Genomic DNA, 23,457 nt, shown 5'->3' with positions numbered 1-23,457 from the left:
TTTGCATAGTGAGGACACTTTGCATTGGCAGCACATGCTTCAGTGCTCTGGGAGTGTTTATATCCCTGTGAGTTTAACACTTCATGACTGAGAGCTGTCCTTCATGACAACAGAACCCACAACAACCATGACATTTTTTACCATCCTCATTTGCACACTTGCATTCAACATCAAGGGTAAAAAAACATGTTCTACAGTATCATTGTATACTGAAAAGTAAACAGTGAGTAAACTGGACAGTTGTTGATATTGTTTTATTTATTCCTGGTGATGTATAATTACTAGTTTCTCTATGTTTCAGAATCCAGTGGACAGTACACTGTGACTCAGACTCCTGCAGTGAAAGCTGTTCTCCCAGGACAGCCAGTCTCTCTGAACTGTAAAACCAGCAGTAATGTGCATGACGCAGGAGGCTCTAATCCCCGTCTAGCCTGGTATCAACAGAAGCCTGGAGGAGCTCCTAAACTCCTTATTTACAATGCTAAAACACTTCAGTCTGGGACTCCATCTAGATTCAGTGGCAGTGGAACTCATAGTGACTTCACTCTGACCATCAGTGGAGTCCAGTCTGAAGATGCAGGAGATTACTACTGTCAGAGTTACCACAGTGGTCCAGTGTTCACACAGTGATACAGAGTTGTACAAAAACCTCCCTCAGTCAGACTGCACATTGACTGTACTGCTACAGCTGGGACCTACTGCAGGTGCTGAGGGGAGGAGATGATCCAGTATAATGACACAGTGTGTAGTAGAGCTGAACAACAATAGAGTCAAACTAGAGCTATGTCTAGAAGACCTTACATCATAACTGATCACTAAATGTTTCTGCTGATCATTTACTACATGTTGACTCTGTTGAGTAACTCAAGGAGAATCATCAACCAATCTGAATAGAGATGATACAATGATCAAAACCCTAAAGATGACCTGTGTTATGAATACACTCCTGGAAAGTGAGAGTCAGGGTGCTGCTCCAGCTGAACAGGCCATCCTTTTCCAGAACTCCAGGACTAGCTTCCTGCTTCTTGGTGGTCCCATCCACTTTCCAGCTCATGGTTTAGAACTACTGAATTTAAGCACCATATATAAAAACTGGACAAAACCCAAAGTGCAAAATAATAAAGTAATAATAAAGTACTCAGGAAATAGTAGGAGAGATTCCTCTCAGGAAAACAATCAACATTTACAATGAGAGACAAAGACAAATGACAGAGGGAGTATAAACAGTTATAGAGTGAGGATTGGAACCAGGTGTGTGTAATGATGACGAGACAAGTTCGGGGTTGATGAGTGAACGGTGTTGCAAGCTGCAGGTTTGTCAGCAGCTAAAAGGCCGGCGACGCCGATCGCCTGAGCTGGACAGGAGGGGGAGCCAAAGCGAAGGCTGGTGTGACAAACACTTTTTTGGTTACTACATGATTCCCGAATGTGTTATTTCATAGTTTTGATGTCTTCACTTTAAAAAAAAGTTAAAAAGTAAAAAATAAAGCTAAAACCTGGAATACAACAGGTGTAGTAGACCTTACAGTGAAATGCTTACCTATAGGCTCTAACCAATAGTGCATAAAAGATGTTAGGTGAACAATAGGTAAGTAAAGAAATAAAACAACAGTAAAAAGACAGGCTATATACAGTAGCGAGGCTATCAAAGTAGCGAGGCTACATACAGACACCGGTTAGTCAGGCTGATTGAGGTAGTATGTACATGTAGATATGGTTAAAGTGACTATGCATATATGATGAACAGAGATTAGCAGTAGTGTAAAAGAGAGATTAGCGGGTGGTGGGTGGTGGGTGGTGGGACACAATGCAGATAGCCCGGTTAGCCAATGTGCAGGAGCACTGTTTGGTCGGCCCAATTGAGGAAGTATGTACATGAATGTATAGTTAAAGTGACTATGCATATTTGATAAACAGAGAGTAGCAGCAGCGTAAAAATAAGTGTTTGGGGGGAACACAATGCAAATAGTCCAGGTAGCCATTTGATTACCTGTTCAGGAGTCTTATGGCTTGGGGGTAAAAACTGCTGAGAAGCCTTTTTGTCCTAGCCTTGGCACTCCGGTACCGCTTGCCATGTGGTAGTAGAGAGAACAGTCTATGACTTTGGTGGCTGTGGTCTTCAACATTTTTTAGGGCCTTCCTCTGACAGCGCCTGGTGTAGAGGTCCTGGATGGCAGGCAGCTTAGCCCCAGTGATGTACTGGACCATACGCACTACCCTCTGTAGTGCCTTGCGGTCAGAGGCCGAGCAATTGCTGTACCAGGCAGTGATGCAACCAGTCAGGATGCTCTCGATGTTGCAGCTGTAGAACCTGTTGAGGATCTCAAGACCCATGCCAAATCTTTTTAGTTTCCTGAGGGGGAATAGGCTTTGTCGTGCCCTTTGTTCTTGATGTGGACACCACGGAACTTGAAGCTCTCAACCTGCTTCACTTTTGCCCCGTCGATGAGAATGGGGGCGTGCTCGGTCCTCCTCATACTGTAGTCTACAATCATCTCCTTAGTCTTGGTTACGTTGAGGGATAGGTTGTTATTCTGGCACCACCCGACCAGGTCTCTGACCTCCTCCCTATAGGCTGTCTCGTCGTTGTTGGTGATCAGGCCTAGGACTGTTGTGTCGTCTGCAAACTTAATGATGGTGTTGGGGTTGTGCCATAGCAGGATTTCTTATAAGCTTCCGGATTTGAGTCCCGCACCTTGAAAGCGGCAGCTCTACCCTTTAGCTCAGTGTGAATGTTGCCTGTAATCCATGGCTTCTGGTTGGGGTATGTACGTACAGTCACTGTGGGGACGACGTCCTCGATGCACTTATTGATAAAGCCAGTGACTGATGTGGTGTACTCCTCAATGACTTCTCCGGAAGGTTGCCGAATAACTGGTGTCATAACTGATGTCGTCATGGGCGACCCTGCAGTTGTACACCTCTCCCTCTTCCCAGCATGCCTTGCTCAGGGTCAGGGAGCTGCTTCGGCTGTAGTGGCAGCCCTTCTCTTCCTCTGTGGTGGTCAGGACCCCCTCCTTCCCTCCTCCCCGTCCACATCCCAGCTCACCATCGCCCCCTGGGGGTGCTCAGCAGGCAGGCCAGTGTGGCCGAGCCCCCGGAGAGCTGCTCAGAGGACGGGGGGAGCAGAGACACTGTGGGCCTGACAGAGAGACCAGCTGGAGAGGAGAGAAAGAGAGAGAGAGGCAATACACACAAGATAAACAATTAGCTACAGTACCGAGAACAACCGACAACAACATAACAATCAATCTATAAAGATAAAGACAAAAAGAAACTCTGAAAATATTTTTAGACAAAACAATCCAGCAGATAAATGTATGTTATATTCATGCTCTACAGTTTAGCCCACCAAGACCAACAAAACACTAGGAGGGGGGTTTCCTGGACACAGATGAAGACTAGTACGAGACTAAAAAGAACATTCAATGAAGATTATCCAATGAGCTTGCTTTTAGTCCAGGACTAGGATGAATGTGTCCAGGAAACTGCCCCTAAGTCCACAAAGACTTAGGGGCAGTAAACAGATTCAAAATTAAGATTTACTATTCAGTGTCAAGGTCGGGGTTCAGACCCAGGGCCCCAAGCTTAATGATGAGCTTGGAGGGTACTATGGTGTTGACGGCTGAACAATAGTCAATTATCAGCATTCTTACATAGGTATTCCTCTTGTCCAGATGGGATAGGGCAGTGTGCATTGCGATGGTGATTGCAATGTCTGTGGATCTATCGGGGAGGTATGCAAACTGAAGTGGGTCTAGGGTGTCAGGTGTCAGGTGTCTAGGTGCTGAGGAAGAGACAGTGAACTGGAACACTGACTGAACTAAAATACACTGAGCTAAATATATCAGTGAAACTTAATCTGTCAATTAATTTACTGTCACCAAAGCATTCCTGAAGTGGTAACCCAAGTACTGTCACCAAAGCATTCCTGAAGTGGTAACCCATATACTGTCACCAAAGCATTCCTGAAGTGGTAACCCATATACTGTCACCAAAGCATTCCTGAAGTGGTAACCCATATACTGTCACCAAAGCATTCCTGAAGTGGTAACCCATATACTGTCACCAAAGCATTCCTGAAGTGGTAACCCATATACTGTCACCAAAGCATTCCTGAAGTGGTAACTCAAATACTGTCACCAAAGCATTCCTGAAGTGGTAACCCATCAGTGGCAGCACATACATTTTTATAAATGTCTAGGAATTATATAATCTATAGAAAGTCTTAACCACCTCTAACATTTTCCCCTAGTTCCTACAACGTTCACCCATTTCATAATTGATTATTCCACATCTGCTTTGAAAAATCCAATGCAAACATTTCATTATATGCAAGAATGTGCAATACATTGAATGGACTGCATAATTATGTGTGTAATAATAATGTCTCACATTGATTCAGAATAAATACCCCAGTCATGGCCTCCTGCTGAATAGTGCATTTTAAGCAAGATTTCAACCATATTTATTGATGTTATAAATTAGTAATAAAATCCATAAACCAGAGTAAAAAGACCCTCAAGTCTAAACATCACCTGAACCCTAAATTGATCGAAGATTGTCTATGTAGAAAGAAGTTAACTGGTCCCGTGTGGCTCAGTTGGTAGAGCATGGTGCTTGCTATGCAATGGTTGTGGGTTTGATCCCATGGGGGACCAGTATGAAAATGTATGCACTCACTACTGTAAATTGCTCTGGAGAAGAGCATCTGCTAAATGACTAAAATGTATCTGCTGCTGTGTCTCTTCACAGATCCCACAGTCAAGCTGATCTGTTTGCATAGAGGACACTTTGCATAGACAGCTCATGCTTCAGTGCTCTCTGAGTATTTATATCCCTGTGAGTTTAACACTTCATGACTGAGAGCTGTCCTTCATGTCAACAGAACCCACAACAACCATGACTTTTATCACCATCTTCATCTGGACACTGGCACTCTGCTTTCAAGGTCATAATTTTTTTGTTCTTCGTATTATAGGAAATTTAATTCAAGCTACATGGAAGAATCATATATATGGCTTTAATATGTACTGTATATTCAGAACCAAATATTATGTATTTTTTTAATAATTGTGTTTTTATGATATTTTTCAGAATCCAGAGGACAGTACACTGTGACTCAGACTCCTGCAGTGAAAGCTGTTCTCCCAGGAGACACAGTCTCTCTGAACTGTAAAACCAGCAGTAATGTGTATAACAATAACTATCTAGCCTGGTACCAACAGAAACCTGAAGGAGCTCCTAAACTCCTCATTTACTATACAAGCACCCTTCAGTCTGGGATTCCATCTAGATTCAGTGGCAGTGGATCTGGGAGTGACTTCATTCTGACCATCAGTGGAGTCCAGGCTGAAGATGCAGGAGATTACTACTGTCAGAGTTTAAACTGCAGTCCATGTGTGTTCACACAGTGATACAGAGCCGTACAAAAACCTCCCTCAGTCAGACTGCACAGTGACTCTACTGCTACAGCTGGGACCTACTGCAGGTGCTGAGGGGAAGACAGTGACATGGAACACTGATCAGTAGAGGAGGTCAACTTTGAAAATGGTTAGAAAGTATCATACAAATCACACGTTCTCCAATGTCGTCATAAACATCCTAATCTTCATCGTCATCATCATCATCATCATGGCTGTAACTTGTTATATTGGTCATGAACTGAAAGTGTATATAAAAGTTATTAGACATTTTGGAACACATTACCAGTCCATATGTAGAGTAAGATCTACTGATGTTAAATCAGCATCAGCCCCCCAAACCAAATCCCTACATGAGCTTCACAACCAATTATTGATGTGATCATCTTGCATGTATTAATGAGCTGTTAGATCTATGAATGAGACATGATGCTGGGCTCAAACAGAAAACACATTTATGGAGAGACAAACTACACACTATTATCGTAAAGTATGATATCCATTTTCTATGTTACAAATTCCACCATAGATGTCACCAGCAGCCTACCACCATGCATCCCACTGCTGGATTGCTTCTGAAGCAAAGCAGTGTTGGTCCTGGTCAGTCCCTGGATGGGAGACCAGATACTGCTGGAAGTGGTGTTGGAGGGCCAGTAGGAGGCACTCTTTCCTCAGGTCTAAAAACAATATCCCAATGCACCAGCGTAGTTGCCCTGTGTAGGGTGCCGTCTTTCGGATGGGACATTAAATGGGTGTCCTGACTCTCTGAGGTCATTAAAGATCCCATGGCACTTATCATAAGAGTAGAGGTGTTAACCCTGGTGTCCTGGCTAAATTCCCAAGCTGTCCCTTATACCATCACAGTCACCTAATAATCCCCAGCTTACAACTGGCTCATTCATCCCCCTCCTCTCCCCTGTAACTATTCCCCAGGTAGTTGCTGTAAATGAGAATGTGTTCTCAGTCAACATACGTGGTAAAAACATTTTTTTTTAAACCTGTCCACTCCCTCACATCTGGCCCAGTCCAGTGTATTTCACTCAGTGAAACTGTTCAACTGATGAAGTGATACATAGACAGGACAGGGTGGTTCTGCTTGTCCCAGAATAGAGCAGCACTGTCACCATATTAGAAATGAAACATTATAAACATAAACTAAAGCAAAAAAAGAAATATCCTCTCACTGTCAACTGTGTTAATTTTCAGCAAACTTAACATGTGTAAATATTTGTATGAACATAAGAAGATCCAACAACAGACATAAACTGAACAAGTTCCACAAACATGTCACTAACAGAAATTGAATAATGTGTCCCTGAACAAATGGGGGGTCAATATCAAAAGTAACAGTCAGTATCTGGTGTGGCCACCATCTGCATTAAGTACTGCAGTGCATCTCCTCCTCATGGACTGCACCAGATTTGCCAGTTCTTGCTGTGAGATGTTACCCCACTCTTCCACCAATGCACCTGCAAGTTCCCGGACATTTCTGGGGGGGAATGGCCCTAGCCCTCACCCTCCGATCCAAAATGTCCCAGACGTGCTCAATGTTCTGTTCAGTTCTGCCATGGCAGAACACTGACATTCCAGTCTTGCAGGAAATCACGCACAGAACGAGCCATATGGCTGGTGGCATTGTCATGCTGTAGGGTCATGCCAGGATGAGCCTGCAGGAAGGGTACCACATGAGGGAGGAGGATGTCTTCCCTGTAATGCACAGTGTTGAGATTGCCTGCAATCCGACCATCGCCCCTGGTGAGACGAAACCGCGACTTATCAGTGAAGAGCACTTTTTGCCAGTCCTGCCTGGTCCAGCGACGGTGGGTTTGTGCCCATAGGCAACGTTGTTGCTAGTGATGTCTGGTGAGGACCTGCCTTACAACAGGCCTACAAGCCCTCAGTCCAGCCTCTCTCAGCCTATTGCGGACAGTGTGAGCACTGATGGAGGGATTGTGCGTTCCTGGTGTAACTCATTGTAGAGTTGTAGAGTTACACCAGGAACAGCAGCGTTGCAGTTCTTGACACGAACCAGTGCCCCTGGCACCTACTATTATACCCTGTTCAAAGGAACTAGCATCTTTGTGACACCCAGCATCATAACCATGTCATATGTCATAACAGCTGACATAACAGCTGACATAACTTGTCATAACCTGTCATAATTGGTAATAACACTGTCATGACCCATATATTTACACCTGTTGTGACATATATTGCAATATTTCATCGCTGGTTATGACACCTACATAAGAGTTTGTTTTGTTTCGTAAATCCTTTGTTGTTGTTGTAATGAATGCTTTACAGTCATGTTTTGTTTTCTTTGTATTTTAAATAACTTGTAGGAAATAACATTACATTTTGTGACTATCATGAAGCATTATGCCCATCCTGTGTCACTTTACTTGGACTAAGAAAATACACTTTATGACACTGTCAAGAAGCATTATGACCATCATAATCTTATAAGCCAGATAGGCTTATGACAAACATGCCCTTATATCAGTCATCAGTCAAAAAGAGGGTGTCTTGTCCTGCTCCTGAAATCTGCTCCTGCACACATCCCGGTCAACAGCAACAGAGCATTTGGTACAGTAGCTGCATGTCTGACATCAATTTCAGAAAATGTTATATAACATAAACATACTGTTGACAAGTAGGCTATGGTGTAATGGAATGTTTTGCCTTGTGTGGTAGGTTGTGTGGGTTTCAACACTCTTGTGTAGGTGTCATAACCAGCCATAAAATACAGCAATATAAATGTCACAAGAGGTCAAAATATATGTGTCATGACAGTGTTATGACTATATTATGACAGATTATTACAAGTTATGTCAGCTGTTATGACATGGTTATGACTGTGTCATAGTGTTAAGTAAAGTGTTACAACACAATCCATGTCTCTAGCCTTAAATTCCTTGTTTAACCTGTCTCCCCCCCTTCATCTACATCGATGGAAGTGGATTTAACAAGTAACATAAATAAGGGAAAAATAGCTTTCACCTGGTCAGTCTATGTAATGGAAAGAGCATGTGTTCCTAATGTTTTGTACACTCAGGGTATATAAGTAATGATGACAATATGTCAATTCATACACCGTCATGTTAAATCATTCCTGAAGTAATAACAGCCAAGTCTTCCTATGCTGAATTAGTTCATATGCAAATATTGCCTCAAAATGTCACACAATATTTTGAATGGACTCCATCTGTGTTAAATAAGTGTCTCACATCATTTCAGAAAAAAGCACATTCTCTGTAAGGTCCTTTCGTCGAAGAGTTAATTCCAAGTAAAAATCAACACATCAGAGTATGAGAGATTTTAAAAACAAGTTATCATCCAATAGGCTTTGATTAAATTTCCAATATCCTCGGCCACGTGGAAATTCTATAACAGTATTATACACTGCTCAAAAAAATAAAGGGAACACTTAAACAACACAATGTAACTCCAAGTCAATCACACTTCTGTGAAATCAAACTGTCCACTTAGGAAGCAACACTGATTGACAATAAATTTCACATGCTGTTGTGCAAATGGAATAGACAACAGGTGGAAATTATAGGCAATTAGCAAGACACCCCCAATAAAGGAGTGGTTCTGCAGGTGGTGACCACAGACCAATTCTCAGTTCCTATGCTTCCTGACTGATGTTTTGGTCACTTTTGAATGCTGGCGGTGCTTTCACTCCAGTGGTAGCATGAGACGGAGTCTACAACCAACACAAGTGGCTCAGGTAGTGCAGCTCATCCAGGGTGGCACATCAATGCGAGCTGTGGCAAGAAGGTTTGCTGTGTCTGTCAGCGTAGTGTCCAGAGCATGGAGGCGCTACCAGGAGACAGGCCAGTACATCAGGAGACGTGGAGGAGGCCGTAGGAGGGTAACAACCCAGCAGCAGGACCGCTACCTCCGCCTTTGTGCAAGGAGGTGCAGGAGGAGCACTGCCAGAGCCCTGCAAATTGACCTCCAGCAGGCCACAAATGTGCATGTGTCTGCTCAAAGGGTCAGAAACAGACTCCATGAGGGTGGTATGAGGGCCCGACGTCCACAGGTGGGGGTTGTGCTTACAGCCCAACACCATGCAGGACGTTTGGCATTTGCCAGAGAACACCAAGATTGGCAAATTCGCCACTGGCGCCCTGTGCTCTTCACAGATGAAAGCAGGTTCACACGCACATGTGACAGACGTGACAGAGTCTGGAGACGCCGTGGAGAACGTTCTGCTGCCTGCAACATCCTCCAGCATGACCGGTTTGGCGGTGGGTCAGTCATGGTGTGGGGTGGCATTTCTTTGGGGGGCCGCACAGCCCTCCATGTGCTCGCCAGAGGTAGCCTGACTGCCATTAGGTACCGAGATGAGATCCTCAGACCCCTTGTGAGACCATATGCTGGTGCGGTTGGCCCTGGGTTCCTCCTAATGCAAGACAATGCTAGACCTCATGTGGCTGGAGTGTGTCAGCAGTTCCTACAAGAGGAAGGCATTGATGCTATGGACTGGCCCGCCCGTTCCCCAGACCTGAATCCAATTGAGCACATCTGGGACATCATGTCTCACTCCATCCACCAACACCACATTGCACCACAGACTGTCCAGGAGTTGGAGGATGCTTTAGTCCAGGTCTGGGAGGAGATCCCTCAGGAGACCATCCGCCACCTCATCAGGAGCATGCCCAGGCGTTGTAGGGAGGTCATACAGGCACGTGGAGGCCACACACACTACTGAGCCTCATTTTGACTTGTTTTAAGGACATTACATAAAAGTTGGATCAGCCTGTAGTGTGGTTTTCCACTTTAATTTTGAGTGTGACTCCAAATCCAGACCTCCATGGGTTGATACATTTGATTTCCATTGATAATCTTTGTGTGATTTTGTTGTCAGCACATTCAACTATGTAAAGAAAAAAGTATTTAATAAGAATATTTCATTCATTCATATCTAGGATGTGTTATTTTAGTGTTCCCTTTATTTTTTCGAGCAGTGTATATGCCAATTATGTGATGTCTGACCGCATTCTGTCCCCTGTCAACACTTTTTAAACATTTGTGCCACGGTTGTCGTAAGAACGGGACCAAGGCGCAGCGGATGTTGAGTTCCACATATTTATTTCCAAGTGAAACTTCAGCAAAACAAAAATAGACCAATAAACGAACAACTAAACGTGACTACGTGGTGCACATGCACAAAACAATATCCCACAAACACAGGTGGGAGAAATATCTACTAAATATGAACCCCAATTAGAGACAACGATTACCAGCTGCCTCTAATTGGGAATCATACAAACCACCAACATAGAAAATATCAACTAGAACACAACATAGATATTATAAACTAGAATACCCCCTAGTCACGCCCTGACCTACTACACCATAGAGAAACAAGGGCTCTCTATGGTCAGGGCGTGACAATTTGATGTCAGAGAGAATTACATAACAAAGTAATCAAGACGACTAGCTTGATTGAGCCTGACAAATGAGGCTCCATTGAGCCTGACAAAAAACAACACAGTTACACATGGGATAAACAAATGTACAGTCAATAACACAATATAAAAATCTATGTACAGTGTGTGCATATAAAGTAAAATTATGGTAGGTAAGGCAAAAAATAAGCCATAGTGGCGAAATAATTACAATTGAGCATTAACACTGGAGTGATTGATGTGCAGATGATGATGTGCAAGTAGAGATATTGGGGTGCAAAAGAGGAAAACAATAAATAACAATATGGGGATGAGGTAGTTGGGTGGGCTATTTACAGATGCGCTGTTTAAGCTGATGCTTAAAGTTAGAGGGAGATATAAGTCTCCAGCTTCAGTGATTTTTGCAATTCGTTCCAGTCATTGGCAGCAGAGAACTGGAAGGAGAGGCAGCCAAAGTAGGTGTTGGCTTTGGGGATGACCAGTGAAATATTCCTGCTGGAGCGCGTGCTACGGGTGGGTGTTGCTATGGTGACCAGTGAGCTGAGATAAGGCGGGGTTTTACCGAGCAAAGACTTATAGATGACCTGGACCCAGTGGGTTTGGCGACGAATATGTAGGGAGGGCCAGCCAACAAGAGCATACAGGTCGCAGTGGTGGATAGTATATGGGGTTTTGGTGACAAAACGGATGGCACTGAGATCGACTACATCCAATTTGCTAAATTGAGTAGAGTGTTGGAGGCTATTTTGTAAACGACATCGCCAAAGTCAAGGATCGGTAGGATAGTCAGTTTTACGAGGGTATGTTGGGCAGCATGAGTGAAGGAGGCTTTGTTGCCAAATAGGAAGCCGATTCTAGATTTAATTTTGGATTGGAGATGCTTAATGTGAGACTGGAAGGAGAGTTTACAGTTTAACCAGACACCTAGGTATTTGTAGTTGTCCACATATTCTAAGTCAGAACCGTCCAGAGTAATGATGCTGGTTGGGCGGGCAGCAATCTGTTGAAGAGCATGCATTTAGTTTTACTTGCATTTAAGAGCAGTTGGAGGCCACAGAAGGAGGGTTGTATGGCATTGAAGCTCGTTTGGAGGTTTGTTAACTTCTCTAGGATATGGGGCAGCATTTTCACGTTTGGATGAAAAGCATACCCAAATTCAACTGCCAGCTACTCATCCCCAGAAGATAAGACAGGCATATTATTAGTATATTTGGATAGAAAACACTCTGAAGTTTCTGTTTGAATCATGTCTGTGAGTATAACAGAACATATTTAGCATGCGAAACCCCGAGGACAAACCGTTCAGATTTATTTTTATTTTTAGGTCACTTTTCATTGGGCATCCAGATTTCTAAGGGACCTTCTTGCAGTTCCTACCGCTTCCACTGGATGTCACCAGTCTTTAGAAATTGGTTGAGGTTTATCCTTTGAGAAATGAAGAAGTAGCCATGTTCAGAATGAGGCTCCAGTGAAGTGTACTGTTAGATAGAGGGGCGTGACCAGAAAGCTAGCTACAGTTTGTTTTAATCCTGTATTGAACACAGATCATCCCGTCTTCAATTTTATCGATTATTTACATTAAAAAATACCTAAAGTTGTATTACAAAAGTAGTTTGAAATGTTTTGGCAAAGTTTACAGGTAACTTTTGAGATATTTGTAGTCACGTTTCGCAAGTTGGAACAGGTGTTTTTCTGGATCAAACGCGCCAAATAAATGGACATTTTGGATATATATCGACGGAATTAATCGAACAAAAGGACCATTTGTGATGTTTATGGGACATATTGGAGGGCCAACAACAGAAGCTCGTCAAAGGTAAGGCATGAATTATATTTTTATTTATGCGTTTTGTGTCGCGCCTGCAGGGTTGAAATATGCTTCTCTCTCTTTGTTTACTATGGTGCTATCTTCAGATAATAGCATCTATTGCTTTCGCCGAAAAGTCTATTTGAATTCTGACATATTGGCTGGATTCACAACAAGTGTAGGTTTAATTTGGTATCTTTCATGTGTGATTTAACCTCTCTGGCGCAGGCGTTCCTCTAGCGACCCACCTCGACAACATCCAGTGAAATTGCAGAGAGCCAAATTCAAAATACAGAAGTACTCATTATAGACATTCATAAACGATACAAGTGTTATACATCCGTTTAAAGATTAACATCTTGTTAATCCAGCCACTGTGTCAGATTTCAAAATGGCTTTACGATGAAAGCATACCATGCAATTATCTGAGGACAGCGCCCCGCTTACAAAAGCATACAAACATTTTCAAGCCAAGTAGAGGAGTCACGAAAGTCAGAAATAGCAATAAAATTAATCACTTACCTTTGATTAGCTTCATCTGGTTGCAGTCACAAGAGTTCTTGTTACACAATAAATGTTTGTTTTGTTCGATAAAGTTCCTCTTTATGTCCCAAAAACTCTGTTTTGTTGCTGTGTTTTGTTCAGTTATCCACTGGCTCAATGGCAGTCACAACATGCAGACGAATACATCCTAATAATACCAGTAAAGTACGTTGACACATGTCAAACGATGTTTATAATTAATCCTCAGGTTGTCTATTGTCTAAATAATCGATCATATTTCAACCGGACAATAGCGTCTTCAATAGAAAGGAAAAACAACGAACAGTGCACTTTTGGTCAAGCGCACAAAGGAGCTCTACTTCATTCTGCATGCCACTTACAATATGGTCTCATTCTTCCTCGTTTTTAAGAATACAAGCCTGAAACAATGTCTAAAGACTGTTGACATCTAGTGGAAGCCATAGGAACTGCGAACTGGGTCCTAACCCAACACATACTGTATAGGCAGGCAGTTGAAAACTACACACATCAAAAATATCCCACTTCCTGGATGAATTTTCCTCAGGTTTTCGCCTGCCATATCAGTTCTGTTATACTCACAGACATTATTTTAACAGTTTTGGAAACTTTAGAGTGTTTTCTATATCCTAGCATATCCTAGCTTCTGGGCCTAAGTAACAGGCAGTTTACTTTCAGCACGCTTCTCATCCAGATGTCAAAATACTGCCCCCAAGCCATAACAAGTTAACTTGTCTTTCGAAGACTTTAGAAAGGTAGGGCAGGATGGATGTAGGTCTGTAACAGTTTGGGTCTACAGTGTCTCCCCCTTTCAAGAGGGTGATGACCGCTGCAACTTTACAATCTTTAGGGATCTCAGACGATACGAAAAAAGAGGTTGAACAGCCTAGAAATAGGGGTTGCATCAATTTCTGAGGATAATTTTAGAAAGAAAGGGTCCAAAATGTCTAGCCCAGCTGATTTGTAGGGGTCCAGATTTTGCAGCACTTTCAGAACATCAGCTCTCTGGATTTGGGGGGGGGCTTCAGCAAGTTGCTGCGGGGGTTGCAGAGCTGTTGGCCGGGGTAGGGTTAGCCAGGTGGAAAACATGGCCAGCTGTAGAAAAATGCTTATTGAAATTCTTGATTATCGTAGATTTATCGGTGGTGACAGTGTTTCCTAGCCTCAGTGCAGTGGGCAGCTGGGAGGAGGTGCTCTTATTCTCCATGGACTTTAGTGTCCCAAAACTTTTTGGAATTGGTGCTACAGGATGCAAATTTCAGTTTGAAAAATCTAGCCTTTGCTTTCCTAACTGCCTGTGTATATTAGTTCCTGACTTCCCTGAAAAGTTCCATATCGCGGGGGCTATTCGATGCTAATGCAGTATGCCACAGGATGTTTTTGTGCTGGTCAAGGGCAGTCAAGTCTGGAGTGAACCAAGGGCTATATCTGTTCTTAGTTCTACATTTATTGAATGGGGCATGCTTATTTAAGATGGTGAGGAAAGCACTTTTGAAGAACAACCAGGCATTCTCTACTTACGGGATGAGGTCAGTATCCTTCCAGGTCGATTAGAAAGGCCTGCTCGCTGACTTGTTTTAGGGAGCGTTCGACAGTGATGATGGGTGGTTGTTTGACTGCAGACCCATTACGGATTCAGGCAATGAGGCAGTGATCTCTGAGATCCTGGTTGAAGACCGCAGGGGTGTATTTGGAGAGCAAGTTGGTCAGGATGATATCTATGAGGGTGCCCATGTTTACGGATTTAGGGTTGTACCTGGTTGGTTCCTTGATAATTTATGTGAGATTGAGGGCATCTAGCTTAGATTGTAGGATGGCTGGGGTGTTAAGCATATCCCAGTTTAGGTCAGCTAACAGTACGAACTCTGAAGATAGATGGGGGGTAATCAATTCACATATGGTGTCCAGGGCACAGCTGGGGGCTGAGGGGGGTCTATAACAAGCGGCAACATTGAGAGACTTATTTCTGGAAAGGTGGATTTTTAAAAGTAGAAGCTCAAACTGTTTGAGCACAGACCTGGATAGTATGACAGAACTCTGCAGGCTGTCTTTGCAGTAGATTGCAACTCCGCCCCCTTTGGCAGTTCTATCCTGACGGAAAATGTTGTAGTTGGGGATGGAAATGTCAGAATTTCAGAATTAAACAAACTTAGGGAGGTGGCTTCTGATGTTAACATGCATGAAACCAAGGCTTTTACGGTTACAGAAGTCAACAAATGGGGAATAGGTGTAGTACTTGGGGCTACAGGGCCTGGGTTAACCTCTACATCACCAGAGGAACAGAGGAGGAGTAGGATGAGGGTACGGCTAAAGGCTATAAGAACTGGTCGTCTAGTGCGTTGGGGACAGAATAAAAGGAGCAGATTGTGGGTGTGGTAGGATAGATTCAGGGCATAATGTACAGACAAGGGTATGGTAGGGTGCGAGTACAGTGGAGGTAAATCTAGGCATTGAGTGACGATGAGAAAGGTTGCATCTCTGGAGGCGCCATTTAAGCTAGGTGAGGTCTCCGCATGTGTGGGGGGTGGGACAAAGGAGCTACAGTGGGGAGAATAAGTATTTGATACACTGCCAATTTTGCTGATTTTTCTACTTACAAAGTATGTAGAGGTCTGTAATTTTTATCATAGGTACACTTCAACTTTGAGAGACGGAATCTAAAACAAAAATCCAGAAAATCACATTGTATGATTTTTAAGTAATTCATTTGCATTTTATTGCATGACATAAGTATTTGATACATCAGAAAAGCAGAACTTAATATTTGTAACAGAAACCTTTGTTTGCAATTACAGAGATCATATGTTTCCTGTAGTTCTTGACCAGGTTTGCACACACTGCAGCAGGGATTTTGGCCCACTCCTCCATACAGACCTTCTCCAGATCCTTCAGGTTTCGGGGCTGTCGCTGGGCAATACGGACTTTCAGCTCCCTCCAAAGATAGTCTATTGGATTCAGGTCTGGAGACTGGCTAGGCCACTCCAGGACCTTGAGATGCTTCTTACGGAGCCACTCCTTAGTTGCCCTGGCTGTGTGTTTTTTTGGTCGTTGTCATGCTGGAAGACCCAGCCACGACCCATCTTCAATGCTCTTACGGAGGGAAGGAGGTTGTTGGCCAAGATCTCGCGATACATGGCCCCATCCATCCTCCCCTCAATACGGTGCAGTCGTCCTGTCCCCTTTGCAGAAAAGCATCCCCAAAGAATCAATTGGGATTGCTTGGAATATCATAAGAATATCATAAGAGTAACCAGTAGAACAAATGTTAGAGTACATTCACATTTCCCTTGTGATTGAAGTCACCTGGACTCAATCAACTTTGTCATTACCTCCCCTATATCTGTCTGGTTCCCCACTCTATTCCTTGCTGCAGCATTAATTGTCATATGTCCTTGTTTACCCGTGTGCTGATGCTGTTCCTGTTTTGTTTCCCGTCTGTTCCTTACTAAATGTAAACTCCCCGTACCTGCTTCTCATCTCCAGCGTCAGTCCTTAAAAATACCAAGGATGCCATCAGCTTAGAGCATACATTTAGAAAGTTCACAACACATTTTATACTCTTCCCTTGTAGGCGTCACCTCCCCAGCTATACATTTTATGACCCCAATGAGTTTCCCTCCTTTCCCCTGTGGAATGTCCATGGTCCTCTCTTTGTTTAGCTATCCTGCTAGACCCTGCTCTCTGATCCTAGGCAATTTCTTTGTATCTGAATAGGTCAACCTTTCTAAATTAGCATACACACAGTTTCATGACCTCAACTCCATTAATAGTCACAGTAATCATTCACTTAACAGGATACAAACTACAGTTTAACTTGAAACATGTTACATTTTAATAGAATCCATCATCCCCAACAGATTGTCTGGAGCCCCACAACAAGTAGCCACGAGAATTCTGGAAGCACAGACACCTACTTTTTGCTTAATAATATGTTATTTTTAGATAACACGTTGAGATACCAGTTGAAACAAATTCTGTTTTCAGCACTGATGGTGTTCGTTGTTCCTAGGAAGACCATTTGCATAGAGAGGACACTTTGCATTAACATGACATGCATCAGTGCTCTGGGAGTGTTTATATCCCTGTGAGTTTAATACTTCACGACTAAGAGCTGTCCTTCATGACAACAGATCCCACAACAACCATGACTTTTATCACCATCTTCATCTGGACACTTGCTTTCTGGATTCAAGGTGATGATTGTATTTGCTTGGTTTTATGTTAAACTCTTTTGGTTCACTGAAATATTATATGATTTACACAATAAGATGTGTGAAAGGATTAAAGGAGGTACTTGCTAATTGTTTGATGTCTTTTTTTCAGAATCCAGAGGGCAGTACACTTTGACTCAGACTCCTGCTGTGAAAGCTAGCACTGATCCAGTTGGGAATTGTGGTGATTCAGGGAAACAGTGTCTAGCTTGGTACCAACAGAAACCTGGAGCAGCTCCTAAACTCCTCATTTACTATGCAAGCACCCTACAGTCTGGGACTCCATCTAGATTCAGTGGCAGTGGATCTGGGAGTGACTTCACTCTGACCATCAGTGCAGTCCGGGCTGAAGATGCAGGAGATTACTGCTGTCAGAGTTACCACAGTGGTGGAGTGTTCACACAGTGATATAGAGTCTGACAAAAACCTCCCTCAGTCAGACTGCACAGTGACTGTACTGCTACAGCTGGGACCTACTGCAGGTGCTGAGGGGAGGAGATGATCCAGTACAATGACACAGTGTGTAGTAGAGCTGAACAACAATAGAGTCAAACTAGAGCTGTGTCTAGAAGACCTTAGATCATAACTGATCACTAAATGTTCCACTTGATCATTAACTACATGTTGACTCTGTTGAGTAACTCAAGGAAAACCACCAACCAATCTGAGTAGAGATGATGTACAATGGTTAAAGTTGGAATCCGTAGCGGTGAAACTTTCAAGTTCGTTTGCAACATTACAACAACAAAGACTTTACTTCAAACATCCAACACTGTTTTTTTCCCTTGGACAGCATTGCATGAGTGATAGAACAGCAGAGTATGTTCAAAGATAATCTTTTACCATGATGCAGGATGGTCCTGGCCCCGTTTATAAAAACAAACAAAAACAATAACATATGCGCCTGGGGTGACTAGTGGCAGTTTCACCCTATTCGATCTCAGCTTTAAAACCCCTCAGGATTGTATTTTGAATAGCTAGAATTTAATCAACATGATTCAAACACATACAATAAAGCCCCTAAACATTACCCAGACATCCTCCCTCACACCACTGTGGTAGTTTCAGAGAGCAGCAGGTGAAGCAGGAGATCGGAGACATCAGAGCTCTGGAGATCTTCCCACTTAGAACAGTCAGTCAGCAGCATCACACAGTCCACACACAGACTGCAGTTACTCACCCTGACCAACTGAGGAAGACAGAAAGCAGATACTATCTTGTCTAATAACACAGTGATAACAATATGTTCCATTTGTAGATGTCTATAATCAATATATCAGTGGAGTCCAGGCTGAAGATGCAGGAGATTACTACTGTCAGAGTTACCACAATGGTCCAGTATTCACACAGTGATAAAGAGCAGTACAAAAACCTCCCTCAGTTAGACTGCACAGTGACTGTACTGCTACAGCTGGGACCTACTGTAGAGGAGATCAACTCTGGCATTTGACAATGTGATTAGAAAGCGATAATTCAGACAAAATGATCTCTGTTATCATTATCATTATCATCATCATCAGTATCCTGATTAAATTACAGATGAATATTGCTATATTGTCATGACACCTCAGTGTAAATATAAAAAGTAACCCCACCGAGTCGCAGAAGTCCCAAAAATGTGAAACATTTCAGCCTCCACTTCCCCCCGTGTATGAAAGAAAAAGATGTGGAGCTCAGACATTAGACACGTGTCAGTAACTGTCAATGCCTGTCTCTAGTAATACCCATCTTATGTAATCTATTAAATGGTGGGTTATTCAGTGTAAGAAAGTCCCCTTCCTTGAATCCACCTCAGAGGTTACAGTAAATATAGTCCACCCACTCATATCTGGCCCAGTCCAGGCAGTGAAACTGAAACTAGATTGGTAGCAGTGGGAGTGAAACAGATTTGCATAGACATGACTGGGTGGTTCTGCGTGTCCCAGAATAGAGCAGCACTGTCACCAGATGTTCATTCTGTTTCCAGGGGCTTGGAGGTAGAGAAGACCCCCACATTGTTGAAAACCATAGCAAAAACATTGAATTTAGTAAAATCATATTAGGAATGAAACATGATAAATATATATGTTATGGAAAGTAACTGTTTGGCAGTGTGAGTTCTGAGAGCAGATCTTACATGTTTATTATCAAATATCACATATTTTTCTCCATGGTATTGGAGCTACAGTATAACAGGATCATTCAGTTGTACAAATGATTGCAGAGTATTTGTTGTATCATATGCCTTTTTATTTTTTGTTTGAAATCATGAGAGTAGCTATATGCTGAAATTATAAATGAAGCTGATTGATCTAAATTAGAATAAAATGTGCTGCATATTCATGAGATAGTGATCACTGGAATCATGATTAAATGAAGTATTGGGGTTATTTTTCAATCAAAACAATCTTTATCTCAGGCAAGAAGACATGAACAACTGAGTCTCAAAATAGTTAATTTATCACACAGCACTCCTGATATTATTCACTATTATACTGTAACATTCAGCTGTAAAACACAACTGTTTCCTTCACTTGCACCATGTGGGGACTCTCTATCCCCTTACAATGGCTTCTAGACACTACAGGGACTTCTCCGGAAGGTGGCCGAATCACTTGTGTCATCATGAGCAACCCTGCAGGTGTACACCTCTTCCAAGCGTGCCTTGCTCAGGGTCAGGGTGCTGCTGTCGCTATAGCGGCCACCCTTCTCTTCTCTGTGGTGGTCAGGACCCCCTCCTTCACCTCCGCTCCGTCCACCTCCCAGCTCACCATCGCCCCCTGGGGGGAGTAGCCACTCATCAGGCAGGCCAGTGTGGCTAAGCCCCCAGAGAGCTGCTCAGAGGACAGGGGGTGCAGAGACACTGGGCCTGGCAGAGGGACCAGCTGGAGAAGAGGAGAGATGAGAGAGAAGGGTCAGTTAGTACTACTCCTTGATGGAATATATTAGGAGAGGAGATGAGAGGATATGAGAGAGGGAGAGAGAGAGAGAGAGAGAGAGAGAGAGAGGAGGTGAGGAGAGGCAATACACACAGGATTAACAATTAGATACAGTACAGAGAACAACTGACAACAACATAACAATGAATCTATAAAGATAAAGGCAAAAAGATACTGAAAATATTTTTGGACAAAACAATCCATCAGATAAATGTATGTTATATTCATGCTCTACAGTTTAGCCCACCAAGAGCAACAAAACACTAGGAGGGGGTTTCCTGGACACAGATGAAGACTAGTACGAGACTAAAAAGAACATTCAATGAAGATTATCCACTGAGCTTGCTTTTAGTCCAGGACTAGGATGAATGTGTCTGGCAAATGGCCCCTATTTCTACAGAGACATGCAGTAAACAGATATCACATATTCAGATTTCATAATCAGGTTTACTATTCACTGTGTAAATCTCCATATCAGTTTTGTCAAATTTACTCTGAGACACAAGCCAAAATGACCTCAAAATACTATTCAAAACTGTAGATGAGGTTAACCTTTAAACAACGTCAGCGTTAACGTCTACCATGAATACAATTCAAAGTGTTGCTTATCTTATAGAAATAGTAGTTGCTACATTTAGACAGAAAAATTAGCTGACATGCAATACCGTATTTCAAAATGTGCTCTTTTTAAATCACATGTTAGAATACTTAATAATTTTATTGCCAAATAAACTTGGTGGTATGTGAACAATTCTTTCACTTTGGTGACTCTGCCCTCTACCAATCTGTCCACAGAAATCTCTAAAAAGATATAGCCTAAGAGTCTTTCCTCTGGAGAAGATGATAACATCTCATAACGTTGTTCAATAGCATGATTACATGTTGTTTTATGATAGAATACAAAAATGTACTTACTTTTCAGCACAAGTTTTGTGCCGCTTCCAAAAGTCCACCACAGTGATTCATGCTGGTGAAGTCGCCATACAAAAACCTCCTTCACACAAGACTGAGCACCTACACACAGAACACTCTCAGTACCACCCTAATAGTTCTGAAATACTAGAATAATATAATAAAGACTTATAGTACTGAAGCACTAGAATAATACAATAGGGATTGATAGTACTGAAGTACCAGTATAATACAATAGGGACTGATAGTACTGAAGTACCAGTATAATACAATAGGGACTGATAGTACTGAAGTACCAGTATAATACAATAGGGACTGATAGTACTGAAGTACCAGTATAATACAATAGGAACTGATAGTACTGAAGTACTAGTATAATACAATAGGGACTGATAGTACTGAAGTACTCATATAATACAATAGGTACCGATAGTACTGAAGTACTTGTATAATACAATAGGGACTGATTGTACTGAAGTACTCGTATAATACAATAGGGATTGATAGTCCTGGGTTAGGAGTATAATCTTCATCTTGGATCACTGATTTACAGTATAAGGTATTTACAACATTATAAAATAGTCTGTGTCTGTATAATCTGTAAATAGTTACATGGTTAACAGTTATGAATGTGGGGCCTTAACAGGAATATTATTTACATAAAACCCTTTGCATTGGCAGCACATGCTTCAGTGCTCTGGGAGTGTTTATATCCCTGTGAGTTTAACACTTCATGACTGAGAGCTGTCCTTCATGACAACAGAACCCACAACAACCATGACATTTTTTACCATCCTCATTTGCACACTTGCATTCAACATCAAGGGTAAAAAAACATGTTCTACAGTATCATTGTATACTGAAAAGTAAACAGTGAGTAAACTGGACAGTTGTTGATATTGTTTTATTTATTCCTGGTGATGTATAATTACTAGTTTCTCTATGTTTCAGAATCCAGAGGACAGTACACTGTGACTCAGACTCCTGCTGTGAAAGCTGTTCTCCCAGGACAGCCAGTCTCTCTGAACTGTAAAACCAGCAGTAATGTGAATGGCGCAGGAGGCTCTTATCCCCGTCTAGCCTGGTATCAACAGAAGCCTGGAGGAGCTCCTAAACTCCTTATTTACAATGCTAAAACACTTCAGTCTGGGACTCCATCTAGATTCAGTGGCAGTGGAACTCATAGTGACTTCACTCTGACCATCAGTGGAGTCCAGGCTGAAGATGCAGGAGATTACTACTGTCAGAGTTACCACAGTGGTGGAGTGTTCACACAGTGATACAGAGCCGTACAAAAACCTCCCTCAGTCAGACTGCACAGTGACTGTACTGCTACAGCTGGGACCTACTGCAGGTGCTGAGGAGGGAGAGACAGAGACATAGAACACTGACTGAACTAAAATACACTGAGCTAAATATATCAGTGATGCTGACAATATGTCAAGTATTCCACCGTCATGTTAAATCATTCCTGAACTGACAACACCCATAGGTCCAGACGAAATACATAGTCCTTCCCTTTTGCTATGGCCAACAAAAATGTAATTAACATTCCAGACAATCCGTTGAATGGACTCTAGCTATGTCAAATAATATCTCACATTATTTCGTGAATAAATATCCCAAGGTCCCCCAGTCAGGTAGTGAGTTTCAAGGAAAGATTCAACCTTATTTACTGAGATGATAAAACATGATTATAACCCATTAAAACAACTTGAGGTTCTGTCATACAAGAGACAGTGACATGGAACACTGGTGTTGTGAAGTCAACTTTGAACATCATTCATAGAAAGCATCATTCAGATCACATGTTCCCATCATCACCATCATAATCATAATCATCACCATCATCATCATCATCATCACCATCATCATCATCATCATCATCATTATCATCATTGTTATGCACCTACAAGTTATTTGAACTTCTGAAATACCCACAATACCACTCCAATATGCAAAAGAAAATGTAAAGAGAAAGAAGGTGATGTTACATCAGCATCAGACTCCCTAGATACAATCCCCATACGCACCTTACAACCATAACTATTTTGAATAGCAGGTTACTGACGGTTAGATCTATGGATAAGACACAATGCTGGGTTCAGGCATTAGACATATCTACATTATGTATAATATCCATTTTATCTGTCATAGATTACATGGTGGAATATCTGTTATTGTACCCTCCCTGAATCCACCATAGAGGTTCAAACTAGTCCACTCCCTCACATCTTGCCCAGT

The 23,457-nt window shown here is 42.4% G+C and overlaps 1 protein-coding gene across 1 annotated transcript; it reads left to right on the top strand.

The window, feature by feature from the left end:
* Positions 1-4,872: 4,872 nt before the first annotated feature.
* On the top strand, positions 4,873-22,493 carry LOC120031877 (immunoglobulin kappa light chain-like). Its single transcript, XM_038977685.1, has 3 exons — positions 4,873-4,951; positions 5,098-5,382; positions 22,165-22,493. Exons 1-3 carry the CDS (start codon positions 4,879-4,881, stop codon positions 22,491-22,493), a joined length of 687 nt encoding a protein of 228 aa, XP_038833613.1. The 5' UTR covers positions 4,873-4,878.
* Positions 22,494-23,457: the final 964 nt, after the last annotated feature.

The sequence above is a fragment of the Salvelinus namaycush genome, chromosome 38, assembly GCF_016432855.1.
Source record: "Salvelinus namaycush isolate Seneca chromosome 38, SaNama_1.0, whole genome shotgun sequence".
Taxonomy (NCBI): Eukaryota; Metazoa; Chordata; class Actinopteri; order Salmoniformes; family Salmonidae; genus Salvelinus; species Salvelinus namaycush.
The sequence above is the reverse complement of the archived record's forward strand: the minus strand, read 5'-3'. Positions and strand labels throughout refer to the sequence as shown.

Coding starts and splice junctions, on each gene's coding strand:
- LOC120031877 (XM_038977685.1), top strand. CDS start 4,879: ATGTCAACAGAACCCACAACAACCATGACTTTTATCACCATCTTCATC. Junction 4,952..5,097: donor ACTGGCACTCTGCTTTCAAG/GTCATAATTTTT, acceptor GATATTTTTCAG/AATCCAGAGGACAGTACACT. Junction 5,383..22,164: donor AGGAGATTACTACTGTCAGA/GTTTAAACTGCA, acceptor TCTATGTTTCAG/AATCCAGAGGACAGTACACT.